At 51.3% G+C, this 20408-nt stretch overlaps 2 protein-coding genes across 2 annotated transcripts; both read right to left on the bottom strand.

Moving 5' to 3' along the window:
• Positions 1-7302: 7302 nt before the first annotated feature.
• LOC122686302 (interferon beta-2-like) lies at positions 7303-8008 on the bottom strand. Its single transcript, XM_043891486.1, has one exon. The coding sequence runs from the start codon at positions 7861-7863 to the stop codon at positions 7303-7305; it is 561 nt and encodes a 186-aa protein (XP_043747421.1). The 5' UTR covers positions 7864-8008.
• Positions 8009-12839: 4831 nt separating this feature from the next.
• Positions 12840-13545, bottom strand: LOC122686300 (interferon beta-2-like). The gene has a single exon (XM_043891485.1). It carries the CDS (start codon positions 13398-13400, stop codon positions 12840-12842), a length of 561 nt encoding a protein of 186 aa, XP_043747420.1. The 5' UTR covers positions 13401-13545.
• Between the last annotated feature and the right edge of the window lie 6863 nt (positions 13546-20408).

The raw sequence follows: 20408 nt of genomic DNA, 5'->3' as shown, positions 1-20408 counted from the left end.
AGGCTGAGTGCTGAAGAGTTGATTCTTTTGAACTGTGGTGCTGGAGAACACTCTTGAGAGTCCCTTGGCCAGCAAGGAGATCAAACCAGTCAATCCTAAAGGAAATCAACCTTGAATATGCATTGAAAAGACTGATGCTGAAGTTGAAGCTCTAATACGTTGGCCACCTGCTGAGAAGAAAATGACCCATTGAAAAATGACCCTGATGCTGGGAAAGGTTGAGGGTAGGAGGAGAAGGGAGCAACAGAGGATGAGATGGTTGCTTGGCATTCACTGACTCAATGGACATGAGTAGGAGTAATCTCTGGCAGATAGCGAAGGACAGGGAAGCCTGGCATGCTGTACTTCATGGGATGGCAAAATGCCTGATACAACTTAGCATCTGAACAGCAATATAGGTGTATGTATATACACACACTTGTACAATTTATATTAAATAAGTATACACATGTGTGTTGCCACTTTAACATAAAAGGGTGAAAAGCAAATGTTTACTTGAATTGCTATCTTATCCTGTATTATTCACTTCCCTGCACCATAGATGTTACCTCATCAGCAGGATAACAAGAAGACTATGACTAAGTGACTATTAGTGGTAACTAATAGACTAAGTATAATAATGTGTCAACAGCTGTATTGAACAGTCTTTTGGACTCTGTGGGAGAGGGCAAGGGTGGGATGATATAGGAGAATGGCATTGAAACATTGTAAATTATCATATGTGAAATGAATTGCCAGTCCAGGTTCGAGGCATGAGACAGGGTGCTCAGGGCTGGTTCATTGGGATGACCCGGAGGGTCGGGATGGGGAGGGAGGTGGGAGGGGGTACCACAGACAAACTTGGAGTCACATGCTGATGATGGAAAAAGCCACAAAACAGAAGGTACCCATGTCCCTGAATCACTCTTTGAATGCGAGCAAACCAAAAGATTCACCTGATCCAGAAGGCCTGCATTGTGCTCTTCAGAGAAGGAAAGGTAAGTTTCTGTTATGATGAAAACCCTCACAATTTATTCTTTTTCACTATAGTACCTAGAATTAAGTGAGAAAGATCTTTAAGAACAGAGGATCCTGAAAACCTGTCCATGAGAAGGAAATTCTGAAGGATGAGTATAGAAAATACCAGTCTCTCAGACATCAGGAGATCCTTTAAATGATGATCAAAAGATCTTTATACCAGAAAAGGCATTCTGTTCTGCTTTCCACACCTGTTTCTGGAAAATCATGATTTTCATTTCAGACATTTCGCAATGCCTGAAGAATTATAAGTACAATTGTTCTGGACCAAGAAGCAAAAAATAATGGAATACATTAGCCAGTGTTAAAAATATAAGCATCTTTATTTGTGGAGGTTTCTTGAGGACTCTTATATGAAGCAAAGGCACTTTAATTTCCACTCTGACAGCCTCTCAGGCAAAGTGGCTGTATTCCTGCTCCCTGAGGTAGAGATGGATGCCACGGAAATAGTCCCGGACAGGAAGTCCCAAATGAGAACAGCACAGATTGTCTCCTTCCATCTGCTCCAATTGTTTCAGGCTCTGATCCGGGCTGCAGAAGAGCTTATCTAGCAGAGTGTTGTTCCAAGTAGCACGACTGTCCTCCATGGTGAAGAGTAGGAAGCTCTGCTGGAGCATCAGGTAATGTAGCAGGGGCCTTGAGTCATCTTCAGATTTGGAGTGATCTCTCTTTTCCAAGGAATCTGAAGTCGCCTCCGTCCTAAAGGACGGAGTCCTTCCCTAAAGGGAAGACTGGGATCGGATACTTTGTACCTATTTCAAGCGTTTGAAGATATCCTTGCTTTACTGGCAGTGGATCCCAGGCACGTTCCAGCGAAGAGAGCAAGCAGGGATGCAGCAGAGCATCACTCCTTCCACCAGCAAGTGGATGTGGGCCATAGAGAACGTCGGTGATTCTGAAGACGGGCGGGAGGGGGCGCGCGAGCACCGCGAAACGACGAGCAAACAGCGCTGAGATGGAAACGCAGCCCGCCTGCTTCTCCAGGCGACGGCGAGAGCGCGCTCGCTGTGGTTCGATCGCTTCTGCTTTCGAATGGCAGTCTTGGGAAGAGTTGGCAGTTGACTCGCGTGGGGCTGCTGGAGAGACAGGACGCAAAGTTTCCAGAGAGCTTTTTCTAGGAGCACTGATTCAGGGGTGCGCATATCACTAGCCCTTTTGGGGAAAAGGCCTGGTTTCCGCTCTCCTGGGTAGGGGGGCAAAATATTGCATTTTCGGGAAGACCGCCTGAGTAGTGGGCTTTTTTTCCAAATGTCAACCTGAACCAGGACATGTTTGAGGAAAAGAACCCCCAGGCGGGGCTTCTAACGAGTTGGGGCTGATTTTACAGATTGGGGCTCGTTTCTGGTGCGACCCTGTATTATTACAGGGTTCTTTCATTGGGAAAAGATATCTTTTGTTTTTTTTTCATAGTGTTAGATTTTGTGAAAGGGTCCTTTTTTCTAAGAGTTTAATGATTGTAGGAAATAATTTATTTTTTGTAAGACGTAAGTTTGTGTGAATTTTTTTAGGCCTTAACCATAAGCAGCCAGATATTGCATATCTTTATCAACCTTAATTTATTGCTTGATTTGGCAAAAACTATCCAGAATACACCAAAGTACAGGTTAAGTGTTATCTTGATGCAGGCAAATGAATGTTACACAGGCCATGTATTAAAGTTCATGATTTCTCTTGTAGAATGCCTTTTGACCATAACTGAGGGCCAATGTATATTTCTTTTGTACATACTTTGAATAGTCTAATTATTAATATTATCATCATAATTAATATTATTAATTATACTCATATGATTAATTATATTATAATTAATAACATAATGAAGTAATATCAATTAATCTAATGATCTAATCTAATATCTGATTTTGAATATTAAGGTAAGGATGCAGCAAGCAGGAAAATTCTTTCCTCTTCACTTTGTGCCTTTAGAACTGTTTGAACATGAAATTTTGCCCACAATGAAAGAATATCTGTGAGATAGGATTCTTAGGTATTTTCAGAATCTAGTTTCAAAGAATTTAAACAAACTAAATTTTTACCCTTTCTTTTCTCACATTAAAATTTTTTCTATAAGGAATATATTTTTTGGTATCACTAGAAGGTAAAAATCACCTAGTTATATTCAAAAGCAGGGCATAAAATTGTAGATACAATGCCACTATGTAAAATTATATGGGAAAAAATAAACTTATAGAAATATACTAATATTTCAATAGGAATTATATTTAATTTCTGCAACTAGTGATTATTTGTTCTTTCTGTGATTTTCTGATATATAACCAGAGAATGTATTCAGCACAGCTGAGAAGAAAAATCATTGAAGCCACACAGGCAATTTAAATTTTTCTAGTTGCCACCTCAAAAGACTACAAAGAAACAAGTGAAGTTAGTTTTAACAGTGTATTTTATTGAACACAAAATATCCAAATGTTATCATTTCAACACATACCAATATCAAAATAATCATGAGATAGTTACATTCCTCTTTTTCATCGTTCCTTCAAAATACGGCGCATACTTTTGCAGTCATAGCACAGCTAAGATTGGGCTAGGCGAGTGCTCACTTGGCCTCTATGGTGATGGCTCACGGTGGCCAGCACAGCTCAAGATGGAGGGAGCAGCTTCAACAGAGCCAGGAGAATTGCCGAGTTTGCAGGGACCAAGTAGAAGGAGCTTTCTTTGCAAACGTCAACCCGAACCAGGCCTGTTTGAGGAAAAGAACCCCCAGGCGGGGCTTCTAAAGAGTTGGGGCTGATTTTACTGTTGGGGCTCGTTTCCGGTGCGACGCAGCCACCCTCAGAGAAAGGGACCGGGCAGCGGTGATGGGGATTATCCGCGATGCGAAGATGGACAGCGTTGTGTCCAAAGTGAAACTAGAAGGTGGGCATGGAACGATTGGTTACCCGACGATGTGGGGGCGTTGCTGACAAATGAAACAAGGGAGCGGGAGCGACCGGCAATGCGATCACGCTGCAACCCCGCGCGCTAGGAGACTGTAGGCTGTGGAACGTTGGGAGGGCGCTGTGCACCTAGTGAAACGCAGCGGCCGCGCAGACAATTGGCTGTGCGGCGGCGCTGGGGGCGGGGCGGGGCGGGGCGTTGCGCACCAGGAGCGCGGCGGCTCAGAGACTATTCGCTGCGCCGCCCTGCCGGGGCGTGACTCACACGTTGGAATCCTGCGGTGGCTAGGAGACGGTTTCCAGTGAGTCGATGGGAGAGTTCCGCACAAATTGCAACATAGTGGAACACAGTGGCCGCGGTAAGACTATTGGCTTTACCACAATCGCGGGTGGGGGTGGGGAGGTGCCGGGCGTTGCAAAAACAGTGGAATCCGCGATGCTTAGGAGACGATTTCCAGTGAGTCGATGGGAGAGTTCCGCACAAATTGCAGCATACTGGAACACAGTGGCCGCGGTAAGACTATTGGTTTTACCACATCGAGAGTGGGGCGGGTGAGGTGCGGGGCGTTGCGAAAACGGTGAAATCGCGGTGGCTAGGAGACGATTTCCAGTGAGTCGATGGGAGAGAGTTCTGCACAAATTGCAACATAGTGGAACACAGTGGCAGCGATCTTACTATTGGCCTTACCAGGATTGGACGTTGGGGTGGGGGGTGCGTGGCGTTGCGAAAACGGTGGAATCCGCTGTGGCTAGCAGACGATTTCCAGTGAGTTGATGGGCAAGAGTTCCGCACAAATTGCAACATAGTAGAACACAGTGGCCCTGGTGAGACAATTGGATTTACCAGGATCCGGGTGGGGGTGGGGAGGTGCGGGGGGGTTGTGGAATCCGCAGTGGCTAGGAGAGGATTTCCAGTGAGTCGATGGGAGAGAGTCCGCACAAAGCGCAACATAGTGGAACACAGTGGCCGCGATGAGACTATTGTCTTTACCACAACTGCGCGTGGGGGTGGGGAGGTGCGAGGCGTTGGTAAAACGGTGAAATCCGCGTTGGCTAGGAGACCATTTCCAGTGAGTTGATGGGAGAGAGTCCACACAAATTGCATCACAGTCGAACAGAGTGGCTGCGATGAGACTATTGGCTTTACCACAATCGCGGGTGGGGTTGGGGAGGTGCGGGGCTTGGCAAAAACGGTGGAATCCGCGATGCCTAGGAAACGATTTCCAGTGAGTCGTTGGGAGAGAGTCCCGCACAAATTGCAACATAGTGGAACACAGTGACCGCGTTGAGACTGTTGGCTTTACCACGATTGGGCGTGGTGGTGGGGAGGTGCGTGGCGTTGCGGTAACGGTGGAATCCGCGGAGGCTAGCAGACGATTTCCAGTGATCCGATGATAGAGAGTTCCGCACAAATTGCACAATTGTGGAACACTGTGGCCGCGATGAGACTATTGGCTTTACCACGATCTGGGGTTGGGTGGAGAGTTAAGGCGCCTTGCGAGATAGGTGAAATCCGCGGTGGAGAGGAGACGATTTCCAGTGAGTTGATGGACCAGAGTTCCGCACAAACTGCAACATAGTGGAACACAGTGGCCGCGATGAGACTATTGGCTTTACCACGTGGAGAGTGGGTCGGGTGAGGTGCGGGGCGTTGCGAAAACGGTGGAAACCGCGGTGGCTAGGAGATGATTTCCAGTGACTCGACGGGAGAGAGTCCGCACAAATTGCATCATAGTCGAACATAGTGGCCGCGATGAGACTATTGGCTTTACCACAATCGCGGGTGGGGGTGGGGAGGTGCGGGGCTTGGCAAAAACGGTGGAATCTGCGATGGCTAGGAAAGGATTTCCAGTGAGTCGTCGGGAGAGAGTTCCGCACAAATTGCAACATAGTGGAACACAGTGTCCACGATGAGACTATTGGCTTTACCACAACTGCGCGTGGGGGTGGGGAGGTGCGAGGCGTTGGTAAAACGGTGAAATCCGCGTTGGCTAGGAGACCATTTCCAGTGAGTTGATGGGAGAGAGTTCCGCACAAATTGCAGCATAGTGGAACACAGTGGCCGCGATGAGACGATTGGCTTTACCACGATCCATGGTGGCGGCGGGGAAGTGCTGGGCATTGAGAAAACGGTAGAATCCGCGGTGGCTAGGAGGCGATTTCCAGTGAGTCGTTGGGAGAGAGTCCGCTCAAATTGCAACATAGTCGAACAGAGTGGCCGCGACGAGACTATTGGCTTTACCACAATCGCGGGTGGGGTTGGGGAGGTGCGGGTTTGGCAAAAACGGTGGAATCCGCGTTGAGAAAACGTTAGAATCCGCGGTGGCTAGGAAACGATTTCCAGTGAGTCGTTGGGAGAGAGTTCCGCACAAATTGCAACATCGTGGAACACAGTGGACGCGTTGAGACTATTGGCTTTACCACGATCGGGCGTGGTGGTGAGGAGGTGCGTGGCGTTGCGGAAATGGTGGAATCCGCGGAGGCTAGCAGACGATTTCCAGTGAGTCGATGGGAGAGAGTTCCGCACAAATTGCAACATAGTGGAACACAGTGGCCGCGATATTACTATTGGCCTTACTAGGATGGGGAGTTGGGGTGGGGAGGTGCGGGGCTTGTGAAAACAGTGGAATCCGCGATGGCTCGGAGAGGATTTCCAGGGAGTTGATGGGCAAGGGTTCCGCACAAGTTGCAACATAGTGGAACACAGTGGCCGCGATGAGACTATTGGCTTTACCACGATCCATGGTGGCGGCGGGGAAGTGCTGGGCGTTGAGAAAACGGTAGAATCCGCGGTGGCTAGGAGATGATTTCCAGTGAGTCGATGGGAGAGAGTCCGCTCAAATTGCAACATAGTCGAACATAGTGGCCGCGATGAGACTGTTGGCGTTACCACAATCGCGGGTGGGGGTGGGGAGGTGCGGGGCTAGGCAAAAACGGTGGATCCGCGATGGCTAGGAGACTGTTTACAGTGAGTCGGTGGGAGACAGTTCCGCACAAATTGCAACATAGTGGAACACAGTGTCCTTGATGAGATATTGGCTTTACCAGGGTAGGGGTTGAGGGGCAGGGGGAGTGGATGGGAGAGAGTCCGCAGAAATTGCCACATAGTGGAACACAGTGTCTCTGCAATTTTTAATATGTGTTGTCACATAAATCAGGTTGACATTGAAACTACCACGTTGACTTTTGTTTCATAAAGTATTTATTTCCCATATAAACGTTTAAATGAGTAAATAATGCATAAATCATTTAAAACAGCTTACAGTCGTTAACTGTCCATTGAAATTCAGTGCATTGCATTGTCAGCTACTTCAAGAGACTCTGCTGGCTGAAGAGTCTCACATCAAAGTCACATTGTCCATTCCCAGAGCCACAGGTGGGGAGATGTTCAGTCATGGAGGTACCCTGTTAGGCTCTTCAGGAAAGCAAAGTTCGTGAGCATTTGCACTCGCACGATTGTCCAGGCACAGCTGTTGTACTCCATGGACGTCAGGTACTGCACGAGGTTGAAGTAATAGTTCTTCAGGTGAGGAACGGTCATGTCTCCCGTAGTGAAGTTTTTCCTCCGCATGATTTCCTTCTGGATTGGCTCCAGATGGTCCATCTGCCCTTGGAGTTCCACAAGGAGGTCCTCAATGACAGTCTCAGACCAGCCAGTGCTGGAGAAGTCTGTGGTGAGAATTCCGAAGATCTGCTGGAGCATCTCATAGATGACCAATACGGCATCTTCCTTCCGGAACTGCTGTGCTTGCCTCATCTCCTCAGGGACCTGGAAGTCCATCCTGACCTCCAGGCAATGTTGAGGAGTTGAAGGTAACTGCCGCAGGAGTTTCTGACACACCGCAACGCTCCTCCTTTGCTGGAATCGAAGCAAGCTGTAGTTCGTGGAGAGAGCTGTGGTGGAGAAACACAGCAGGAGAACGATCTGGAGGAGGCACCGGTAGGTCATGATGAAAACAGGCACAGGGCAACCTATTCTGCTAGCAGATGCTGAAGCTGAGCCTTCAACGCTTTGCAGAGTGAATGTCCTTCCTCCTTGAGTGTGGGCTTTTTATATGTTACCCGACGATGTGGGGGCGTTGCTGACAAATGAAACAAGGTACCGGCGTTGAGACTATTGGCTGCACCGCCACGATGGGCGGAGGGGAGCGGCCGGCACTGCGATCACGCTGCAACCCCGCGCGCTAGGAGACTGTTGGCTGTGGAACGACGGGGGGTGGGGGGTGGGGGCGCTGTGCACCAAGTGAGCCACAGCGGCCGCGCTGACTATTGGCTGTGCGGCGACGGTGGGGGCGGGGGGGCGTTGCGCACCAGGAGCGCGGCGGCTGTGAGACTCTTCCCTGCGGGGCCCTGCTGCGGCGTGTCTCACACGGTGGAATCCCGCGGTGGCTAGGAGACGGTTGGCAGTGAGTGTGGCGCACAAATTGGAACAGAGTGGAACACATTGGGCGCGAAGAGACTAAGGCATTACCACGATCGGGGATTGGGGTGGAGAAGTTCCGGGCGTTGCGAGCACGGTGGAATCCTGCGGGGACTCACAGACTATTCACTGTGCGACCATGGAAGGGCCTTGGATCCAAAGTGGAACACAGTGTCTTAGATGAGACTATTGGCTTTCCCAGGATCGGGCTGGGGGTGGGGATGTGCGGGGCCTTGCGAAAACGGTTGATTCCGCGGTGGCTAGGAGACGATTTTCAGTGATCGATGGGAGAGCGTTCTGCACAAGTTGCAACAAGTGGAACACAGTGGCCGCCATGAGACAATTGGACTTACCACGATCGGGGGTGGCGGTGGGGGTTGGAAGGTGCGCGGCTTTGAGAAAACGGTGGAATCCGCGGTGGCTGGTAGACGATTTCCAGTGAGTCGATGGGAGAGAGTCCGCACAAATGGCAAAATAGTGGAACACAGTGGCCGCGATGAGACGATTGGACTTGCCACAATCGCGGGTGGGGGTGGGGAGCAGCGGGGCTTGGCAAAAACGGTGGAATCCACGATGGGTAGGAAACGATTTCCAGTGAGTCGTTGGGAGAGAGTTCTGCACAAATTGCAACGTAGTGGAACACAGTGACCGCGATGAGACTATTGACTTTACCACGATCGGGCGTGGTGGTGGGGAGGTGCGTGGCATTGCGGAAACGGTGGAATCCGCCGTGGCTAGCAGACGATTTCCAGTGATCCGATGAGAGAGAGTTCCGCACAAATTGCAAAATTGTGGAACACAGTGGCCGCGATGAGACTATTAGCTTTACCACCATCCGGGGTTGGGGTGGAGAGTTGAGGCGCCTTGCGAAATAGGTGAAATCCGCGGTGGAGAGGAGACGATTTCCAGTGAGTTGATGGACCAGAGTTCCGCACAAATTGCAACGTAGTGGAACACAGTGTCCGCGATGAGACTATTGGCTTTACCACAATCGTGGGTGGCGGTGGGGGTTGGAAGGTGCGCGGCTTTGAGAAAACGGTGGAAATCGCGGTGGCTAGTAGACGATTTCCAGTGAGTCCATGGGAGAGAGTCCGCACAAATTTCAAACTAGTGGAACACAGTGGCCGCGAGGAGACGATTGGATTTACGAGGATGGGGGTGGGGGTGGGGAGGTGCGGGGCATTGTGAAAAGGTGGAATCCGCGGTGGCTAGGAGAGGATTTCCAGTGAGTCGATGGGAGAGAGTTCCGCACAAATTGCAACATAGTGGAACACAGTGGCCGCGGTGAGACGATTGGTTTTACCACATCGCGGGTGGGGGTGGGGAGGTGCGGGGCTTGTGAAAACAGTGGAATCCGCGGTGGCTAGGAGATGATTTCCAGTGAGTCGATGGGAGAGAGTCCGCACAAAGTGCAACATAGTGGAACACAGTGGCCGCGAGGAGACTATTGGCTTTACCACAACTGCGCGTGGGTGTGGGGAGATGCGAGGCGTTGGTGAAACGGTGAAATCCGCGGTGTCTAGGAGAGGATTTCCAGTGAGTCGATGGGAGGGAGTTCCGCACAAATGCAACATAGTGGACCATAGTGGCCGCGATGAGACTATTGGCTTTACCACGATCCATGGTGTCGGTGGGGAGATGCTGGGCGTTGAGAAAACGTTAGAATCCGCGGTGGCTAGGAGGCGATTTCCAGTGAGTCGTTGGGAGAGAGTCCGCTCAAATTGCAACATAGTCGAACAGAGTGGCCGCGACGAGACTATTGGCTTTACCACAATCGCGGGTGGGGTTGGGGAGGTGCGGGTTTGGCAAAAACGGTGGAATCCGCGTTGAGAAAACGTTAGAATCCGCGGTGGCTAGGAAACGATTTCCAGTGAGTCGTTGGGAGAGAGTTCCGCACAAATTGCAACATCGTGGAACACAGTGGACGCGTTGAGACTATTGGCTTTACCACGATCGGGCGTGGTGGTGAGGAGGTGCGTGGCGTTGCGGAAATGGTGGAATCCGCGGAGGCTAGCAGACGATTTCCAGTGAGTCGATGGGAGAGAGTTCCGCACAAATTGCAACATAGTGGAACACAGTGGCCGCGATGAGACGATTGGACTTGCCACAATCGCGGGTGGGGGTGGGGAGCAGCGGGGCTTGGCAAAAACGGTGGAATCCACGATGGGTAGGAAACGATTTCCAGTGAGTCGTTGGGAGAGAGTTCTGCACAAATTGCAACGTAGTGGAACACAGTGACCGCGATGAGACTATTGACTTTACCACGATCGGGCGTGGTGGTGGGGAGGTGCGTGGCATTGCGGAAACGGTGGAATCCGCCGTGGCTAGCAGACGATTTCCAGTGATCCGATGAGAGAGAGTTCCGCACAAATTGCAAAATTGTGGAACACAGTGGCCGCGATGAGACTATTAGCTTTACCACCATCCGGGGTTGGGGTGGAGAGTTGAGGCGCCTTGCGAAATAGGTGAAATCCGCGGTGGAGAGGAGACGATTTCCAGTGAGTTGATGGACCAGAGTTCCGCACAAATTGCAACGTAGTGGAACACAGTGTCCGCGATGAGACTATTGGCTTTACCACAATCGTGGGTGGCGGTGGGGGTTGGAAGGTGCGCGGCTTTGAGAAAACGGTGGAAATCGCGGTGGCTAGTAGACGATTTCCAGTGAGTCCATGGGAGAGAGTCCGCACAAATTTCAAACTAGTGGAACACAGTGGCCGCGAGGAGACGATTGGATTTACGAGGATGGGGGTGGGGGTGGGGAGGTGCGGGGCATTGTGAAAAAGTGGAATCCGCGGTGGCTAGGAGAGGATTTCCAGTGAGTCGATGGGAGAGAGTTCCGCACAAATTGCAACATAGTGGAACACAGTGGCCGCGGTGAGACGATTGGTTTTACCACATCGCGGGTGGGGGTGGGGAGGTGCGGGGCTTGTGAAAACAGTGGAATCCGCGGTGGCTAGGAGATGATTTCCAGTGAGTCGATGGGAGAGAGTCCGCACAAAGTGCAACATAGTGGAACACAGTGGCCGCGAGGAGACTATTGGCTTTACCACAACTGCGCGTGGGTGTGGGGAGATGCGAGGCGTTGGTGAAACGGTGAAATCCGCGGTGTCTAGGAGAGGATTTCCAGTGAGTCGATGGGAGGGAGTTCCGCACAAATGCAACATAGTGGACCATAGTGGCCGCGATGAGACTATTGGCTTTACCACGATCCATGGTGTCGGTGGGGAGATGCTGGGCGTTGAGAAAACGTTAGAATCCGCGGTGGCTAGGAGGCGATTTCCAGTGAGTCGTTGGGAGAGAGTCCGCTCAAATTGCAACATAGTCGAACAGAGTGGCCGCGACGAGACTATTGGCTTTACCACAATCGCGGGTGGGGGTGGGGAGGTGCGGGTTTGGCAAAAACGGTGGAATCCGCGTTGAGAAAACGTTAGAATCCGCGGTGGCTAGGAAACGATTTCCAGTGAGTCGTTGGGAGAGAGTTCCGCACAAATTGCAACATCGTGGAACACAGTGGACGCGTTGAGACTATTGGCTTTACCACGATCGGGCGTGGTGGTGAGGAGGTGCGTGGCGTTGCGGAAATGGTGGAATCCGCGGAGGCTAGCAGACGATTTCCAGTGAGTCGATGGGAGAGAGTTCCGCACAAATTGCAACATAGTGGAACACAGTGGCCGCGATATTACTATTGGCCTTACTAGGATGGGGAGTTGGGGTGGGGAGGTGCGGGGCTTGTGAAAACAGTGGAATCCGCGATGGCTCGGAGAGGATTTCCAGGGAGTTGATGGGCAAGGGTTCCGCACAAGTTGCAACATAGTGGAACACAGTGGCCGCGATGAGACTATTGGCTTTACCACGATCCATGGTGGCGGCGGGGAAGTGCTGGGCGTTGAGAAAACGGTAGAATCCGCGGTGGCTAGGAGATGATTTCCAGTGAGTCGATGGGAGAGAGTCCGCTCAAATTGCAACATAGTCGAACATAGTGGCCGCGATGAGACTGTTGGCGTTACCACAATCGCGGGTGGGGGTGGGGAGGTGCGGGGCTAGGCAAAAACGGTGGATCCGCGATGGCTAGGAGACTGTTTACAGTGAGTCGGTGGGAGACAGTTCCGCACAAATTGCAACATAGTGGAACACAGTGTCCTTGATGAGATATTGGCTTTACCAGGGTAGGGGTTGAGGGGCAGGGGGAGTGGATGGGAGAGAGTCCGCAGAAATTGCCACATAGTGGAACACAGTGTCTCTGCAATTTTTAATATGTGTTGTCACATAAATCAGGTTGACATTGAAACTACCACGTTGACTTTTGTTTCATAAAGTATTTATTTCCCATATAAACGTTTAAATGAGTAAATAATGCATAAATCATTTAAAACAGCTTACAGTCGTTAACTGTCCATTGAAATTCAGTGCATTGCATTGTCAGCTACTTCAAGAGACTCTGCTGGCTGAAGAGTCTCACATCAAAGTCACATTGTCCATTCCCAGAGCCACAGGTGGGGAGATGTTCAGTCATGGAGGTACCCTGTTAGGCTCTTCAGGAAAGCAAAGTTCGTGAGCATTTGCACTCGCACGATTGTCCAGGCACAGCTGTTGTACTCCATGGACGTCAGGTACTGCACGAGGTTGAAGTAATAGTTCTTCAGGTGAGGAACGGTCATGTCTCCCGTAGTGAAGTTTTTCCTCCGCATGATTTCCTTCTGGATTGGCTCCAGATGGTCCATCTGCCCTTGGAGTTCCACAAGGAGGTCCTCAATGACAGTCTCAGACCAGCCAGTGCTGGAGAAGTCTGTGGTGAGAATTCCGAAGATCTGCTGGAGCATCTCATAGATGACCAATACGGCATCTTCCTTCCGGAACTGCTGTGCTTGCCTCATCTCCTCAGGGACCTGGAAGTCCATCCTGACCTCCAGGCAATGTTGAGGAGTTGAAGGTAACTGCCGCAGGAGTTTCTGACACACCGCAACGCTCCTCCTTTGCTGGAATCGAAGCAAGCTGTAGTTCGTGGAGAGAGCTGTGGTGGAGAAACACAGCAGGAGAACCATCTGGAGGAGGCACCGGTAGGTCATGATGAAAACAGGCACAGGGCAACCTATTCTGCTAGCAGATGCTGAAGCTGAGCCTTCAACGCTTTGCAGAGTGAATGTCCTTCCTCCTTGAGTGTGGGCTTTTTATATGTTACCCGACGATGTGGGGGCGTTGCTGACAAATGAAACAAGGTACCGGCGTTGAGACTATTGGCTGCACCGCCACGATGGGCGGAGGGGAGCGGCCGGCACTGCGATCACGCTGCAACCCCGCGCGCTAGGAGACTGTTGGCTGTGGAACGACGGGGGGTGGGGGGGGGGCGCTGTGCACCAAGTGAGCCACAGCGGCCGCGCTGACTATTGGCTGTGCGGCGACGGTGGGGGCGGGGGGGCGTTGCGCACCAGGAGCGCGGCGGCTGTGAGACTCTTCCCTGCGGGGCCCTGCTGCGGCGTGTCTCACACGGTGGAATCCCGCGGTGGCTAGGAGACGGTTGGCAGTGAGTGTGGCGCACAAATTGGAACAGAGTGGAACACATTGGGCGCGAAGACTAAGGCATTACCACGATCGGGGATTGGGGTGGAGAAGTTCCGGGCATTGCGAGCACGGTGGAATCCCGCGGGGACTCACAGACTATTCACTGTGCGACCATGGAAGGGCCTTGGATCCAAAGTGGAACACAGTGTCTTAGATGAGACTATTGGCTTTCCCAGGATCGGGCTGGGGGTGGGGATGTGCGGGGCCTTGCGAAAACGGTTGATTCCGCGGTGGCTAGGAGACGATTTTCAGTGATCGATGGGAGAGCGTTCTGCACAAGTTGCAACATAGTGGAACACAGTGTCCGCGATGAGACTATTGGCTTTACCACGTCGAGAGTGGGACGGGTGAGGTGCGGGGCGTTGCGAAAACGGTGGAATCCGCGGTGGCTAGGAGATGATTTCCAGTGAGTCGATTTGGAGAGAGTCTGCACAAAGTGCAACATAGTGGAACACGGTGGCCGGGATGAGACTATTGGCTGTACCACGATCGGGCATGGTGGTGGGGAGGTGGGTGGCGTTATGGAAACGGTGGAATCAGCGGAGGCTAGCAGATGATTTCCAGTGATCCGATGAGAGAGAGTTCCGCACAAATTGCAAAATTGTGGAACACAGTGGCCGCGATGAGACTATTCGCTCTACCACGATCCGGGGTTGGGGTGGAGAGTTGAGGCGCGTTGGAAATATGTGAAATCCGCGGTGGAGAGGAGACGATTTCCAGTGAGTTGATGGACCAGAGTTCCGCACAAATTGCAGCTAGTGGAACACAGTGTCCGCGATGAGACTATTGGCTTTACCAAGTCGAGAGTGGGACGGGTGAGGTGCGGGGCGTTGCGAAAACGGTGGAATCCGCGGTGGCTAGGAGATGATTTCCAGTGAGTCGATGGGAGAGAGTCCACACAAAGCGCAACATAGTGGAACACAGTGGCCGCGATGAGACTATTGTCTTTACCACAACTGCGCGTGGGGGTGGGGAGGTGCGAGGCGTTGGTAAAACGGTGAAATCCTCGGTGGCTAGGAGACGATTTCCAGTGAGTCGTTGGGAGAGAGTTCCGCACAAATTGCAACATAGTGGAACACAGTGGCCGCGATGTTACTATTGGGCTTACTAGGATGGGGAGTTGGGGTGGGGAGGTGCGGGGCTTGTGAAAACAGTGGAATCCGCGGTGGCTAGGAGATGATTTCCAGTGAGTCGATGGGAGAGAGTCCGCACAAAGTGCAACATAGTGGAACACAGTGGCCGCGAGGAGACTATTGGCTTTACCACAACTGAGCATGGGTGTGGGGAGATGCGAGGCGTTGGTGAAACGGTGAAATCCGCGGTGTCTAGGAGAGGATTTCCAGTGAGTCGATGGGAGGGAGTTCCGCACAAATGCAACATAGTGGACCATAGTGGCCGCGATGAGACTATTGGCTTTACCACGATCCATGGTGGCGGTGGGGAGATGCTGGGCGTTGAGAAAACGGTAGAATGCGCGGTGGCTAGGAGAGGATTTGCAGTGAGTCGATGGGAGAGAGTTCGCACAGATGCATCATAGTCGAACAGAGTGGCCGCGACGAGACTATTGGCTTTACCACAATCCCGGGTGGGTGTCGGGAGGTGTGGGGCTTGGCAAAAACGGTGGAATCCGCGATGGCTAGGTTACGATTTCCAGTGAGTCGTTGGGAGAGAGTTCCGCACAAATTGCAACATAGTGGAACACAGTGTCCGCGATGAGACTATTGGCTTTACCAGGATCGGGGGTGGCGGTGGGGGTTGGTAGGTACGAGGCTTTGAGTAAACGGTGAAATCCGCGGTGGCTAGTAGACGATTTCCCGTGAGTCGATGGGAGAGAGTCCGACAAATGGCAAAATAGTGGAACACAGTGGCCGCGATGAGACGATTGGCTTTACCACAATCGCGAGTGGGGGTGGGGAGGTGCGGGGCTTAGCAAAAACGGTGGAATCTGCGATGGCTAGGAAACGATTTCCAGTGAGTCCTTGGGAGAGAGTTCCATACAAATTGCAACATAGTGGAACACAGTGACCGCGTTGAGACTATTGGCTTTACCACGATCGGGCGTGGTGGTGGGGAGGTGCGTGGCATTGCGGAAACGGTGGAATCCGCGGTGGCTAGCAGACGATTTCCAGAGATCCGATGAGAGACTGTTCCGCACAAATTGCAAAATTGTGGAACACAATGGCCGCGATGAGACTATTGTCTTTACCACGATCCGGGGTTGGGGCGGAGAGTTAAGGCGCGTTGCGAAATAGGTGAAACGCGGTGGAGAGGAGACGATTTCCAGTGAGTTGATGCACCAGAATTCCGCACAAATTGCAACATAGTAGAACACAGTGTCCGCGATGAGACTATTGGCTTTACCACAACTGCGCGTGCGTGTGGGGAGGTGCGAGGCTCTGGTAAAATGGTGAAATCCGCGGTGGCTAGGAGACGATTTCCAGTGAGTCGATGGGAGAGAGTTCCACACAAATTGCAACTTAGTGGAAAACAGTGGCCGCGATGTTACTATTGGCCTTACTAGGATGCGGAGTTGGGGTGGAGAGGTAAGCGGCTTGTGAAAACGGTGGAATCCGCGCTGTCTAGGAGAGGATTTCCAGTGAGTTGATGGGCAAGAGTTCCGCACAAATTGCAACATAGTGGAACACAGTGGCCGCGATGAGACTATTGGCTTTACCAGGATCCATGGTGGCGGTGGGGAGATGCTGGGCGTTGAGAAAACGGTGGAATCCACGGTGGCTAGGACACGCATTCCAGTGAATCGTTGGGCCACAGTCCGCACAATTTGCAACACAGTGGAACACAGTGTCCTCGTTGTGACTATTGGCTTTACCACAATCGGGGGTCAGGGTGGGGAGGTGAGGGGCATTGCGAAAACGGTGAAATCCGCTATGGCTAGAGAGGATTTCCAGTGAGTCAATGGGAGAGAATTCCACAGTAATTGCAGTATAGTGGAACACAGTGACTGCGATGAGACTATTAGCTTTAAGATAATCGCGGGTGAGGGTGGGGAAGTGCCGGGCGTTGCGAAATCGGTGAATTCCGCGGTGGTTAGGAGACGATTTCCAGTGAGTCGATGGGAGAGTTGCGCACAAACTGCAGCCTACTGGAACACACTTGCCATGATGAGACTCTTAGGTTTACCACAATCGTGGATGAGCGTGGAGACGTGCGGACGTTGGGAAAACGGTGGAATAGGCGGTGGCTAGCAGACGATTTCCAGTTAGTCGATGGGAGAGAGTTCCTCACAAATTGCAACATAGTGGAACACATTGTCCGCGGTGTGACTATTGGCTTTACCACCATCGGGGGTGGGGGTGGGGAGGTGAGGGGCGTTGAGAAAACGGTGAAATCCGCTATGGCTAGAGAGGATTTCCAGTGAGTCAATGGGAGAGAGTTCCACAGAAACTGCAGTATAGTGGAACACAGTGACCGCGATGAGACTGTTTGGCTTTCCTATGCCCCGGGGTGGGGTTGAGGAGGTGAGGGGCGTTGGGAACACAGTGGAATCCTGCGGGGGCTGAGAGAATATTCGCTGTGCGACTATGGCAGGGCGTTGGGTCCAAAGTGGAACACAGTGTCCGCGATGAGACTATTGCCTTTACCACGATCCGGGGTGGGTGTGGGGTGGTGCGGGGCGTTGCGAAAACGGTGGAATCCGCAATGGTTAGGAGAGGATTTCCAGTGAGTCCATCGGAGAGTGTTCCACACAAATTACAAAATTGTGGACACAGTGGCCGCGATGAGACTATTGGCTTTACCAGATCGGGGGTTGGGGTGGAGAGTTGAGGCGCGTTGGAAATAGGTGAAATCCGCGGTGGAGAGGAGACGATTTCCAGTGAGTTGATGGACCAGAGTTCCGCACAAAGTGCAACATAGTGGAACACAGTGTACGCGATGAGACTATTGGCTTTATCACGTGGGTAGCGGGGCGGGTGAGGTGCCCGGCGTTGCGAAAACGGTGGAATCCGCGGTGGCTAGGAGACGATTTCCAGTGAGTTGATGGGAGAGAGTCCGCACAAATTGCAACATAGTGGAACACAGTGGCGGTGAGGAGACTACTGGCTTTACCAGGTTAGGGGGTGGGGATGGGGAGGTGCCCCGCGTAGAGAACGCGGTGGAATCCGGCGGGGGCTCAGAGACTAACCACTGTGCCTATATGGGAGGGCGCTGGATCCCAAGTGGAACACAGCGGCCGCGATGACGCTATCCGCTCTGGGGCGATGGGAGGGCGATACCGGACGGTGGCGATGAGACTACAGCTGATGTGACTTGACGACAGCGTTGAGGACAAAGTGAGCGCGGGGATCCGCGAGGAGACAATTGTAAATGGGCCGCCGGGAGGGCGATGCGCGCACGGGAAGACCTGCGGGGGCGATGGGACAGAGTGGGTCAAAGTTACACTCGGTGGTGGTGATGAGACCCGGGGCGTTGGGAGTATGGAAGAGCTGAAGAATAGTGAAAGACCGCGGTGGGGATGGGATTATTTGCGATGGGACGCTGGGACAGCGTCGTGCACAACCTGAAATCCGGCGGTGGGTTGAGGCTGTTGCGAACGAGAAGGTGGAAAAGTGTTGCGGGCAAAGTGAAAGCTGGCGTCCGCGCTGGGACAATAGGAGATGGGGCCGAGGGGGCGGTGTTGCGCTGTGGGTGCCGCGGTGGTTAAGACTTCGCTGTGGGGCGATGGGAGGGCGTTGTGCTCAAAGTGAAACTCTGACAGCGCTGAGACTATTGGCTGTGGGCGACGGGAGGGCGTTTCTCACACAAGGCCGTTTCTCACTGGACTTGGCTTTGAGACGTTGGGAGAGCGCTGCGAACAAAGTGGAAGATGGAAGATGGCGGCAGCGGAAAAGCTACTGGCGGTGGGACGGTGGACAGCGTCGAGGGCAGAGTTAAACTGGCGGGAGGAGGAGACCATGGGCGATCGGACGGTGGACGGTGTGGTCCGCACAGGGGACCCTGACAGCGGCGACGAGACCATTCACTGTGGCAAGATGGAAAGGCGTTGTGCCCAGTGAGACACGATGGCAGCGATGTGACCTTCGGTTAGAGTTGGTGGGACAGCGGTGCAGACACAGTGAAAGCGGGTCTAGGCGATGAGACAATGGGCTTGGGACGGTGGAACCGCAGTGTGGACATAGTTAAAGCCGGCGATGGGCGTGAGACTGTGAGAGATGGAAGATGCGAGGGACTTGAGCACCAAGGGGAGCCAGGGGGAGGCTTTTTGGACAAGGGGAGAAACAGCCAAGGCGAAGGGACCCTGGGAGTGCGTTGCAGACAGAGAACTCAGCGGCGGTCAGGGGGCAAATAACCGTGGGACGGTTTGGGGCACTTCCTGGGGGTAAGACGGGACCAGGGAACTGTGGGCCCCTGTAATACTCTGGAATTTTCAGGGTTTCTTTTAAGTATTCGGCCATAAAGTGGGGAAGTAAGTATCGAACAGCTGAAAAGTAGGAATGTTTTTTAAAAAACACACTCTTTACTTTTAAAATTAGTTTTATATTTCATTAATATACTTATTTTAAATTAAATAGTTCATGTTTTCAGCTTTGTAATAAATTTATATAATGCTTAAGTATTAAGTGTAGAATATTGAAATATGTTTTATATTTAACAATAGCATTTTAGTAAGTTTTATTTATATATTCTTTGTACTAAAACAAGTATATAATATAGTTTTAGTTTTCTATCTTTAATGGATGAAAACTTGTTAATATTTTCAAGATTACTTTTCACTTATTGTTAATTGAGGGATTACATATCTGACAAGTTTTAATGACCCCGTGATGATCTTAAGTAATGTTTAACTCATGTTTCTGAAACCTTTTCCCAGGACTACATTGTTGGAAATGAGAGTTGAAGTGTACAAGAAACTAAGGACATTTAGAAGGTCAGAATTTTTCATTTGCTGTAGTAAGAATTTTATAAACTGAATGGAATTTGCCCAACATTTATTGGCATCCAGAGGCTTACTTTGTAAGACTCTCAAATGTAAGGTGGTGTCTATTTTCCCCCAGTTGAAAAAAAGACAAAAGAACCCCACATCATATATCGGGGCCCTACAGCATGAGCTGTCTGATACCTTTAAAGAAGGGAAGGAGACAAGAGCAGGTAAACTGTACGGATACATTGAGAGTATGCCTATAACTTGGACATTCCACATGTCTTCCTTCTGTTTTAAATTCCTCAAAGGCAGGGGCCAGAAAACTAGTATTCTGCAGGCTTGTTTTGCAGTAAATGTCTCCAGGGTGCTCTGCAATTTTTCATATGTGTTGTCACATAAATCAAGTTGACATGGAAACTGCCACATTGACTTTTGTTTCATAAATAATGTATTTCCCATATAAACGTTTAAATGAGTAAATAATGCATAAATCATTTAAAACAGCTTGCAGTCTTTAACCGTCTATTGAAATGCAGTGCATTGCATTGTCAGTTACTTCTAGAGCCTCTGCTGGCTGAAGAGTCTCAGGTCAAAGTCACATAGTCCATTCCCAGAGCCACAGGTGGGGAGATGT

This window comes from Cervus elaphus, chromosome 29, assembly GCF_910594005.1.
Source record: "Cervus elaphus chromosome 29, mCerEla1.1, whole genome shotgun sequence".
Lineage (NCBI taxonomy): Eukaryota > Metazoa > Chordata > Mammalia > Artiodactyla > Cervidae > Cervus > Cervus elaphus.
This window is presented reverse-complemented; position numbering and strand designations above follow the sequence as displayed.

Excerpts from the sequence above, each read along its gene's own strand:
- LOC122686300 (XM_043891485.1), bottom strand. The coding sequence starts at position 13,400 with ATGACCTACCGGTGCCTCCTCCAGATGGTTCTCCTGCTGTGTTTCTCC.
- LOC122686302 (XM_043891486.1), bottom strand. The coding sequence starts at position 7,863 with ATGACCTACCGGTGCCTCCTCCAGATCGTTCTCCTGCTGTGTTTCTCC.